The 12,690-nt window shown below is 40.0% G+C and overlaps 1 protein-coding gene across 21 annotated transcripts in view; it reads left to right on the top strand.

The window, feature by feature from the left end:
- Positions 1-12,690, top strand: part of CCDC91 (coiled-coil domain containing 91) — a 183,242-nt gene that overhangs the window by 91,199 nt on the left and 79,353 nt on the right. For 20 of the 21 annotated variants that reach the window (XR_014168775.1, XR_014168776.1, XR_014168777.1 and 17 more), the window contains one exon: positions 10,266-10,373. The exons of the other annotated variant lie outside the window; for it this stretch is intronic. Coding sequence is in view for 17 of the 20 variants with exons in the window: in XM_081913312.1 (XP_081769438.1) it covers positions 10,266-10,373 (108 nt within the window). In the remaining 3 variants the exon portion in view is untranslated. The remainder of the gene's footprint in view (positions 1-10,265; positions 10,374-12,690) is intronic. 21 annotated transcript variants of the gene reach the window in all.

Raw genomic sequence — 12,690 nt, forward strand, 5'->3', positions numbered from 1 at the left:
ATCATAAACAACAATCTGACCAAACCTTTTAAGATCATGAAAGGCACAAGGCAGGGCTGTCCTTTATCCCCCCTGTTATTTATAATGGTTTTGGAAGTTATTGCAAATAGAATAAGAGACGCAGTTAATGTGAAGGGGATAAGAATCGGGAAGAAAGAATTTAAGCTGAAGGCTTATGCCGACGACCTAGTCCTATCCCTGGAGAATCCAGTGGACAGCGCCTGCAAGGTGGTAGAATTATTAGAAGAATTCGGCAGATTGTCAGGATTTAGATTAAACAGGAAGAAAACAAAAATATTAATAAAGAACCTGGCCGATCAGGACAAAACCCAATTGGAGCAAAAGACTGGTATAAAAATTGTGAATAAAGTAAAATATTTGGGAATTTGGCTATCACCGAAAAATATAAATCTGGTTGAAGATAACTATGACAAGATCTGGCAGGAAATTAAAAAAGATCTGGATACCTGGCACAGGCTGAAGCTTACATGGACAGGGAGGATGGCGGCGATTAAGATGTGTATTCTTCCGTGGCTATTGTTTTTGTTCCAAAATATCCCGATAATTAAAGGCACCACCCGCTTCAGGAACTGGCAAAAAATTATGACTAAGTTTATTTGGCAGGGGAAGAGAGCCAGGATAAAGTTTAAATACTTAACAGATGCAAGAGAGAGAGGTGGTTTTGCTGTACCGAATATAAGGCTGTACCATGAGGCAGCTTGTTTAAGTTGGATAAAGGACTGGGCCACCCTTAGAAATACTGATTTATTGGATCTGGAGGGTTTCGATATTAGGTTTGGGTGGCACGCCTACTTGTGGCAGGAGAAAGGTGAGGTCCACAGAGGGTTTTCTAATCATATAATTAGAGGTTCATTACTGGAGGTGTGGAACAGGTATAAAAAACTGATTGAAAAAGGGACCCCTTGGTGGCTCTCCCCAGTTGATATCATCAAAATAAAAAAACCAAACATGACGGGTGAAAGATGGACCTATGAGGATCTTTTAGTTAAGACAGAAGAAGGATGGAAGGTGAAGTCTTATGATGAGTTGAAAGATAAGATAAAAGAATGGTTACACTTTCACCAGATCAATGCATTGTGGGGTGAGCACAAGAAATTGGGGATGAGGGATAAAAAATCAAGATTCCAGGTGGAAATTTTAGAGAGTAATGATAAACACCTCTCCAAACTATATAAACAATTATTGGAATGGGATACAAGAGAGGATTTGGTGAAGGGCGTGATGGTAAAATGGGATAGAGACCTTGGATACAATATCGACTATAATAAATGGCAGACACTTTGGAGGAAAGGTATGAAATTTACAGCGTGTGCAACCCTCCGAGAAAATCTAGAGAAAATGATGTACCGCTGGTACCTGACCCCAGCAAAGCTAGGAAAGATGTATAAAACTGTTGACAACAACTGCTGGAGATGTAAAGATAAGATTGGGACCTTTTTCCACATGTGGTGGACCTGTGATGCAGTGAAGGAATTTTGGGGAAAGATTTACGACGAATTGAAAAAATTTTTGAAGTACAATTTCCCCAAAATTCCTGAGTTGTTTCTTCTAGGTATGATTGGTGAGGAAATAAAAAAATCAGATCAAATCTTTTTCCAATATGCCATAGCCGCAGCGAGGATCTTAATTGCACAAAAATGGAAATCCCCTGATATGCCTACGATTGGAGAGTGGCAAGTGAAGCTATATCAATACATGGAATTAGCGAGACTAACACAGAAAATAAGGCAAAATAACACAATGAAACTTATTTTTTTTTTTTTTTATAAAAATTTTTATTAAGATTTTTTACAGATACATATTTAACAAACAAAATAGGTTTCATAACATCTTTTCATTCTATTGCGGACTCCCTCACGTCTCCCGCTTCCACTCTCATCATTAAAAACGAATTTTTCCAAGCAAATTATCATCTTGTTTATACTCTTAAGTGCAATGTTTAGGTTAAACTCAAATAAAAAATTATAATTTTAATGGTAGACAGTTATTTCTGCTCTGGCTTCCTTGTTAGGATTCAACCAAATTACAATACTTTTGTAAATAAATCTTAAATTTCTTCCAGTCTTCTTCAACCCTCTCCTCTCCCAGGTCGCGGATTCTGCCAGTCATCTCGGCCAGTTGCATATAGTCCATCAGCTGCATCTGCCATTCTTCCAGTGTTGGTAGATCTTGGGTTTTCCAGCTCTTAGCAATAAGTATCCTTGCCGCCGTTGTAGCGTACATAAAAAATGTTCTATCCTTCTTTAACACGTTCTGGCCGACCATGCCCAGAAGGAAGGCCTCTGGTTTCTTGGTGAAGGTATACTTAAATACCTTTTTTAACTCATTATATATCATTTCCCAAAAGGCCTTCACTTTAGGGCAGGTCCACCAGAGGTGAAAGAATGTTCCTTCATTTTCCTTACATTTCCAACATTTGTTATCAGACGAATGGTGTATTTTAGCCAATTTCACTGGGGTCATGTACCATCTATATATCATTTTCATTACATTTTCCTTCAGAGCATTACATGCTGTGAAGTTCAGCCCGGTAGTCCATAACCTTTCCCAGTCCTCAAACATAATGTTGTGCCCAATATCCTGGGCCCACTTTATCATAGCCGATTTAACCAATTCGTCTTGTGTGTTCCATTTCAGCAGCAAGTTATACATTTTTGAAAGTACCTTGGTCTTAGGTTCTAGCAGTTCTGTCTCCAGTTTCGATTTCTCCACCTGGAATCCTAACTTTTTATCAATCTTAAACACTTCCTTAATCTGAGCATAGTGTAACCAGTCTCGCACTTTATCTTTCATTTTCTCTAAACTCTGCAGTTTCCAATTGTCTCCATCCCTTTCTAGTATTTCCCAATATTTTGGCCAATTGGCCTCCATATTGGGTCTTTTTCGGGCCTTGGCCTCCAAAGGTGACAGCCACCTCGGTGTTTTGTTTTCTAATAAGTCTTTGTATCTTGTCCAGACATTAAATATTGCTTTTCTGACAATATGGTTCTTAAAGACCTTGTTGATCTTAACCTTGTCATACCATAAATATGCATGCCATCCAAATGCATTGTTAAAACCTTCCAAATCCAGCACATCCGTGTCCTCCAGAAGTAGCCAGTCTTTTAGCCAGCAGAAAGCTGCGGCTTCATAGTACAACTTTAAGTCTGGCAGGGCAAAGCCCCCTCTTTCTTTTGCGTCCGTTAATATCTTAAACTTAATTCTGGGCTTTTTGCCCTGCCAGACAAATTTGGAGATATCTTTCTGCCACTTCCGGAAGCACTCCGTTTTATCTACAATCTGCAATGTCTGAAACAAAAATAACATTTTTGGCAATACATTCATCTTAATAGCAGCTATTCGACCTAACAATGAAAGTTTCAGTTTTGACCAGCTATCCAAGTCTCTCTTAATTTCAGACCAACATTTTTCATAATTATCTTTAAACAGACTCAAATTCTTTGCTGTTATGTTTACCCCTAGGTATTTAACTTTCTTAACCACAGTTAACTCTGTCTCTCTCTGAAACCGTTCCGACTCAATATCTGTCAAGTTTTTTCCCAACACCTTGGTTTTTTGCTTATTTAGTTTAAATCCCGCCACCCGACCAAAATCCTGGATTAGTTGTAGTACTCTTTTCGTACTAGATTCTGGCTCCTGTAATGTCAGAACTAAGTCATCTGCAAACGCTTTAAGTTTGTATTGTTTCGCTCCGACCTGTATCCCTTCCACCAACCTGTCCCCTCTAATCGTGTTCAAGAGCACCTCCAGGACCGAGATAAATAGTAACGGGGAAATCGGACAGCCTTGTCGTGTTCCTTTTTCAATTTTAAACTCTTCTGTAACCACATTGTTAACTATCAGTTTAGCCTTTTGTTCTGAATATATTGCATCAATCCCATTCTCAAACCCCCGGCCCACTCCCATTTCTTTTAGATTCCCTTTCATAAACTTCCAGGATATGTTATCAAAGGCCTTCTCCGCGTCTATAAAAATTAAAACAGCTTTAGTATTTATGTCTGTTTGTAAAAGCTCCAATATATCTATAATGTTCCTTGTATTGGCAGACATGTGTCTACCTGGGAGAAAGCCTGCCTGTGAAACTTAAAGATGAATGGAAGAAATTTTTAATTTATGTTGAGACCAATATGGGAATTAATAACATAGCAGCAGATGATAATTAACACCTTCGATGTATAAATACTAATGTAAATTCTACTGCAAAGACTATATAATGGTTATGTAATCCAAGACCAAGTAGGACGGAAGTCTGTTTTATCGTTCTTTCTTTTTTTCTTTTTCTCTTCTTTTGATCGGTCTTTCTTTTGTAATTTCTTTCTTTTCTTTCACTTTTTACTTGTATGTATATATATGTACACGTTGTTTACTGTGAAATGTGAATCTCTTTTCAAATAAAACAAATTTGTAATAAAAATAAAAATAAATAAATCTTCATTCAATAAATTGCTGTGTATTTTAAAAAGTTGTCCTTTTGTTTGCTATGCATTTGGAAACCTTAAGACACCTGATCACCTTACAGGTTCTATTCTAGGTGTGTGCTGCTTTTAAAAAAAATGTACTTCTCTTACTTTGTCCTTCCTTGAAAGCTACCTTGGAAATTTTAAATCAGAAGATGGGTTAAAATGTTTCAATAAATAATAAATGTTTCAATAAATAATAACTGAAATAAAAATAAAATTGGAGTATCATTGGTTAGGGTATACAGTGGTACCTCGGGTTAAGTACTTAATTCGTTCCGGAGGTCCATTCTTAACGTGAAACTGTTCTTAACCTGAAGCACCACTTTAGCTAATGGGCCCTCTTGCTGCTGCTGCGCCACCGGAGCACAATTTCTGTTCTTATCCTGAAGCAAAGTTATTAACCCGAGGTACTATTTCTGGGTTAGCGGGGGGGCCGCTAGGGGCGCCTTGGAAGATGGCAGATATTAATATCTATCCAGCCTGCACGAGGTAATTAGAGGCTGATTATGGGGAGTAAATCAGTCTCCCTTCATCTCTCCGGGGGGGGGGGGAGATGCAGTTTTCACCCGCTGTTGCCATAAATCACCCCCGAGTTCGGAAGAAGGAGGGGGTGAGGTACTGGGTGCACAACCCTCGGCGGGCCTCGGAACTCCTCCGAAGCTGCTTCCAGGTGCGAAACTAGTTGCGTTACTTAAAAGGAAAAAAAATGGTGAAAGATAACGTGCATGCTTCAAGAGAGGCAGGAGGTTCTTATCTGCTAACAATTTTACCACTGAAATGAAGACTGAGACGGAAGATTACATCAAAGTACTACAGACATAGTATGTGGAATGGAATGCAACGGAAATGAAAGGGGGGGAACAACTTTTTATTTTTTTGCTCTATGTGATTACCTAATAACCCTCCCTCTTAGAAGATCCGTCACAGCAACTAATTGCAAATGGGACTAAAAATGAATTGCGTGGGAATAATATGAACTTAAAAGTTTTACTCTGTGAAGGATTTGGAAAGAAGAAGGGCTCTCCTGTGATGCAGCAGGAATGGAGATTTGATACGAGACCTGTGTTGCAGGAGGTTTGGTCTTGGGGAGGGCGAGCCGAAGATTTATTACTTTCGATGAGATTGCGAACTGGAAGGGGCAGCCCTCCTGGAAAAAGACTAATTTACGATGCAACAGGTCGGGAAAGCTAAAGAGCGAGCTTTTAGACTGTATTTCATCAGAACGACAGGATGGCGATTGCTTGCTCGAGCGGAAATGCCTGGACTATTGGATGAGAGTGATTTACGAGAGAGCAGTACAAAGCCCACACAGAAACACAAATAAGACTGGTTTTTTCCCCAACCCACTTGCGGAGCAACTCGGAGGTGAATGAAAAGGAAAATGAGTAACGACAAGGATTGAGAAGAGGGGACTGGAAATATCATTCTTAAAATGAAAGCAGCACAAATATTCGAGGATTGGACTCCTGCCGATCAAGAAGCATGGGTATCCTCCACAAAAAATTATAATTTGGAAAACAATTGGATTACATGATATGTATTGTTATAATTTGGATTAATTGGTTTGATGTGTTTAATTTGGTAATCTGAAATTTAATAAAAATTATTTTTTTAAAAAAATATTTGTGCGTTAGCGGAGTCTGTAACCTGAAGCGTATGTAACCTGAAGCGTATGTCACCTGAGGTACCACTGTATTGAGGTTGAATCCTGTCAAGACAGAACTACTGTTTTGAGGGGACAGGAGGCGGGCAGGTGCGGAGGACCCCCTGGTCCTGAATGGGGTAACTGTGCCCCTGAAGGACCAGGTGTGCAGCCTGAGAGTCATTCTGGACTCACAGTTGTCCATGGAGGTGCAGGTGAATTCTGTGTCCAGGGCAGCTCCATCTGGTACGGAGGCTGAGACCCTACCTGCCCACAGACTGCCTCGCCAGAGTAGTGCATGCTCTGGTTATCTCCTGCTTGGACTACTGCAAGGTACTCTACGTGGAGCTACCTTTGAAGGTGACCTGGAAACTACAACTAATCCAGAATGCGGCAGCTAGACCAGTGATTGGGAACGGCCGCCGAGACCACATAACCCCGGTCTTGAAAGACCTACATTGGTTCCAAGTATGTTTCCGAGCACAATTCAAAGTGTTGGTGCTGACCTTTAAAGCACCAAACGGCCTCGGTCCAGTATATCTGAAGGAGCGTCTCCATCCCCATCATTCTGCATGGACATGGAGGTCCAGTGCCGAGGGCCTTCTGGCGGTTCCCTCCCTGCGAGAAGCCAAGTTACAGGGAACCAGGCAGAGGGCCTTCTCGGTAGTGGCACCTGCCCTGTGGAACGCCCTCCCACCAGATGTCAAAGAGAACAACAACTACCAGACTTTTAGAAGACATCTGAAGGCAGCCCTGTTTAGGGAAGCTTTTAATGTTTAATAGACTATTGTATTTTAATATTCTGTTGGAAGCTGCCCAGAGTGGCTGGGGAAACTCAGCCAGATGGGCGGGGTATAAATAAATAAATAAATAATAATAATAATAATAATAATAATAATAATAATAATAATAATAATAATAATAATAATTTCTTGTTAGATAGCACTACCCATGTTTAGCTTGGTTTGAAATCTATACACTGATACCTCAAGTTACAAACGCTTCAGGATACAAACTCCGCTAACCTCAAAGAGTTACCTTGAGTTGAGAACTTTGCCACAGGATGAGAACAGAAATTGTATGCCGGTGGCGCAACAGCAGCAAGAGGCCCCATTAGTGAAAGCAAGCCTCTAGTTAAGAACAGTTTCAGGTTAAGAACGGACCTCCGGAATGAGTTAAGTTCGTAACTATAGGTAGCACTGTATAGCTCTGAATTGGCAAAACAAAACACCTCTTAAGAGGTTTACCCTAAGCTTGTTTGCTCTAAGAATGTTGGTGTTTGAAAAACTAAGTTTAATTTTTACTGAAAAAAGATGTGCTGCAAGTACCTAGAATTACAGTTGGGCTTTGTAGCCAAGCACTGGTTTCTACTAGCCAACTGTGAAGCCCAGTCCTATCATGATAATGCAACAAAATTATATGCATTTTAATTGTGGATATTGACTGCATATCCATATCATGGCTTTTTGTAAGCACACAGATTGCTCCTGCTTCGTTCCTTTCCACTTCAAACCAGGGATTGTGTTTTACTTAACCAAAAAAAACCCCACTGTTGGTAAAAAACAACCAACTTTGGCTTTAGATCACAGTTTGCTTAAAGTGAAACAAACCATGAACTCTGGTTTTGATGTAACACTTACCCAAGGCTTGCTGTTCCCACTTGCTAGCAGAGAGGAGAAAGAGATCAATGCATTTACTGTAAACTGTTAACCATTACTTTATGTGACTAGCAGGCACACCCGTTAACTGGTGAAATTGACGGAGTTATATAATTCAATGCTTTGTTACTTCTGAGTATACATATATAGGATTGTGTTGTCAGACGTTTTGCAAGTTGCTGAACATTTGACATTGGTCATTCTACAGCTTTTTATCTCCTACTTCCCTTCAAATGCTTGACTGTTCTTTTTTACATAGAAATATATGTGCTTTATATATGCTCAAATATTAAACACCTACATTGTTGTTATTTGACGTGAACGTTACAGCGTAGGGAAATTTGTATTTTGGCTAGTAAGATGCCTGTTTTAACTTTCTGGCTACCAGATTTTATTGCCATATTGAAAGAAGAATTGCAGTTTTTCATGCAGCACCCTAAGGACTACCATTTGTATGTGGCATCAATCCAGTCTTATGCATATGAAGGAACTTACCATGGAGTAAGTTCCACTAAGCTCAGTGGTGCTCACTTACGAAAGCAGTGCTGCTTACTTTTGATAACACTGTTATCAATGACCTTCAGCAGCAAGGTGGCTTTTAAGCTTTTCCTTAGAAATAATAAAAATAAACCCTTACAGAGAATGGTTATCATTTAACTGCTAGCCTGAAGTAGTAATCCCTTAAATTAGGAAACAGGCTATCCATTCTCTCATTGACTTCAAGGGTTGTTGATGGAAAGAGATTTGGTACTTAAAAACAATTTAGCTTTTTTTCATCTTGGTTCCCTGCTTAGTTGATTAGCATTGATAAAATAACTACAGGTAACCTACAGAGAGATTGGCTCTTGCCCTGTCTCCTCACCTTCTGAATTCGAGATGATAAGCCGCAAAAATTGCAAAACCTGAGAACCTCATTGTAACTGAAGTACAGTGGTGCCTCGCAAGACGAAATTAATCCGTTCCGTGAGGCTCTTCGTCTAGCGGTTTTTTCGTCTTGCGAAGCAAGCCCATTGACAGCTTAGCGGATTAGCGCTACAGCTGTCAAGCGGCTTCCAGCGATCAGCTGTTAAGCGGCTTATCAGCGGAACAGCTGATAAGCGGCTTAGCGGCTTAAGAAAAGGGCAAAAAAAGGGGAAAAAACCTGCGGGGGGATGCAAGATTTTTTTCGTCTTGCGAAGCAACCCCATAGGGGAATTCGTTTTGTGAAGCGCCTCCAAAACGGAAAACCCTTTCGTCTAGCGGGTTTTTCGTCTTGCGAGGCGTTCGTCTTGCGGGGCACCACTGTAATTAATTGCCCTGGTGAGTACATTGTCAAAGCCTACAAGTACCACTGTATGGGTATGAGAGGCAAGTACAGTGCTAAAAGGCAGCAAATAGGTGTATTAACAGCATTTGCTGAGACAGGTAATTGGAAAATGCCAATGGCTAGTGTGGTTTTTTTTTGTTCTAGGCTGTTTGCATATATGCATCATCTTGCTTAATGCTTTCCACCAAATACATATTTTATTTTTCAAAAACAAAAATCTATTTTAGATTTGGAATGCTGTGCTTGCTTGCCTGGCTGTCTGTGCATGCCAAGGATCTGCTTTTTATAAAATAAGCCTCTTTTAGCATAATTGTAATTGCAAATAGTTCAGTCAAACTTATTTAAACATTATGTTGCCTATTTAACCATAGTGTTATTTTGTGTGGATAGAACATCCGTTTTAAAGGAATAATGTAAATAGCATATGGTATTAGAATTTGAATTAGATGGTGCCACTGCAGGAAGGATGAGACAGAGCTAAGACTAGCAATCAACTAAAGGAAATTGCTGGGCATAATATGAGCTTGCTTCTCTTATAACCCTTTTCAAAGGCTGATTCCTTCCCCCTCCTGCTTTGCTTACCTGAGCCTGGTATGGCTCTGATTCTGCTTGCGTCATACTGCTGTTTTAGCATGTTGGTGGGGGGCACTTTCTTAATGTTCACAGTTCTGATGTCTGATCTCTTCAAGTTGGTGCGTGAACTATTTTGGGGGCATTGCTTCTATGTTTTCAAATAACTCATAATTTCCATCTGTTTTTACTTGTGGTTGTGAAGATCATGCTTAGCCCATGGGATCTAACAGTGTGTGCTGAGAGGATGTGGAGTTTTGTCAGCCAGGGAAATATGTCTGGCTCCCCCCCCCCCCCCGCCTCCATGGCTCACATAAGCATTTCGTCTTGTGTGGTCCCACTGAATTGGATCTGTTTAACAGCACTACTCACCTTCCCTATCTGTTACCAGTCTTTCGAATGTAAGATTCTAAAAAGGAACATGAGAAGCAAGAATGTAATTCTGTTAGCAGAAATATAAAACTTGCATTAGACTAATATTAACATTTGCCTTAGAAATTGTACATATCTGTGGGTGTACTTTGATACCAAATTCTATTTGCATGCATTTATAGTCACAGGCTGACTGTCTTCTCCATTTATACCAATCTGCTGTATCTTTGTTTCAGGCCTTACTGCAGTCTACGGTTCAGCAACGCAAAGAAACAATTGAAAAACAGTATGCATCTGTGATTGAAAAACAGGCACAAAAGTGTGAAGAACTGCTTATTGCTCAAGTAATTGCGATGTCTCTTTGCAAATGTTTATATAAAAATATGTATATCTGGGATAGAATTCAAAGAGCTACTTAGACATATAAGCGCATATTAAATGTACAGTGGATCTTCTTGCATTTTAAGTTGTATTGTATCCCAGATACATTATGGGATTTCAAATGTTTCTTGCTGTGCAGCCTAAATGGCTGCTGTTGGAGAAACTCAAGTCCAAAGCTTCCTTTGGTGTATTGAAATTATTGTGTAATTCTTCACTCTGTTCCTTTGATTATAATAATAATTCTATTATGAACCACCATAGCATATAGTATGGCTATGTTTAGATAAATTGGGTGCAACAATGAACTGTTATTTAATTAAATTTAACTCTCTGTTGAGAGGTTTACTGGTCTGGAGGGAAATAATTAAACTTTTGTGTAAGCCTGGGTACCCACTATACCTTTAAAGAACATTTTAAGCACATTTTATATAATAATTTATAATTTATATAGTGTACAGTCATACCTTGGTTGCGTTTTTTTGGGTCACGGACCCGCCGAAACCTGGAAGTACCAGAACTGGTTACTTCCGGGTTTCGGGGGTCGCGCATGCACAGAAGCGCCGAATCTCAACCCGGGTGTGCGCAGACGCGCCGCTGCGGGTTGCGAATGTGCATCCTGCATGGATCACATTCACAGCGCGAGCGTCCACTGTATCTCCTTGAAAGAATTCTGGGCATTGTAGTTGGTTAAGAAAAAAATGTGCTTTAAAGGTATAGTGCATGCACAGCCTCAGCCTTCCACAATTTTCTATCCAGGTAGTGATTTGCCATGTGGTATTTTGGGCAGAGAGGGCCCTTTAGTGAGAAATCAATATTTTTACTCTTTTACTCTTATGGCAGCAGTAGGGAACCTCTGAGCCATTGTCCTAATGAGACCCACCACACCTATTCATTTCGCTTGTGAGGCTGTTGGAACAAAGCCACAGCCATTTGTTCCACTCCTGGCTTTGTATATGATATAAGATGTGGAGCAGGTACAAAGGCAGCTGGGCCAAAAATGCATTTGTGGGCACCTGCAAATGCCTGTGCCTAGCACCTAGCATGGCTGTTTTACGAAAGGCTACATGCAGCTGTCTGCAAGCTGTGCGGGTGAAAGCTGGTCATCTGGTACCATTGTAACATTAGATGTTAGGTGGTTACATTCCCCCGACCTTTTAAACTTTGCCTGCAGGGCATGCTGGAGATAAGGATCCAGCCCGCTGGTTGAATCCAGTTCCCCACCCTTGCCTTTCAGCTTAGTCCTATCCCTGTTTCAATGAATGAGAAATCCAAAGCACCATACATAAAAAGTTGCAAAGGCTCAAAGTGTCCCAATCAAACACGGTTTCAATTCATTAATGGTCTGTTTGCTGATGCTTAATCCAGAACCTGCTAGAATGGTGGGTGAAAAGCAAACCTATTCCCTTCAATCCTCCACTTTCACACAAGCATTGTCATTTCAGTTTTACAACTAATCTTGGTTAGTGCAATGTCTATATAGTGGGGTGGGAGAGTGGAAAAGAATGCCAATATATTTCACATCTGGTAACCAATGTGCCGCTTTGGTTTCAGATAGAATTTTTTTTCAGCTCTCCCACCCCACTCATACTGGAATTAGGGTTTGCAAACCTGTTTCTAACCATGGTTGTAAACTGTTTCTTGGCACTCCTTATAGTTTGTGACAATGTATGTGGTAAAACTAAAGAGGAGTTGTTGTTAGGGGGGAGTTAATGAATCCATAGAACACCCTTCCTTATATAACTCTTTGTGGCAGGAGACTGAGCAGCATTTTATATGTACCAGCTCAGTGAAGCCATGTAATGAATGGTATGTGAAGGATTACTTAATGTGGTCAAAGGGAAGCTTTACTTTTCTACATAGTTTTTCAGTGCAATAGGAATATTTTTAGCAACTGTTACTGAGTTAGACATACAGTATGCAGCCTGCTCGTTTACACCTTCATGTTTGTAACCTTGATTGTAGCAGTTTCTGTACTGCATTTCAGTTCATCTTGTTCTTGATAGATGGGTCTTTTGAAGTAGCTGCGACTATATGCAGCTGTGTACCTGCTGTGATTCCTCAGACACAAGCTTAATATAAAAAAGTAACTGCTTCTGAACATGATAAAATCTGTTTACATTATCTTCTTTGACTCACATTCCAGGAAAGAGATTTTTTCCTTTGCCTGGATTTTTTTTACCAGGAATCATGAAAAACCTCAAGACCGTATTTATATTTGACTCTACATCAAACAGTTTTCATCTGTAGCTGTTGCTTGAAAAACTACTTGCAGAAGAAATG

Source organism: Podarcis melisellensis (assembly GCF_964234715.1).
Source record: "Podarcis melisellensis genome assembly, chromosome: 5".
NCBI classification, from domain to species: Eukaryota; Metazoa; Chordata; class Lepidosauria; order Squamata; family Lacertidae; genus Podarcis; species Podarcis melisellensis.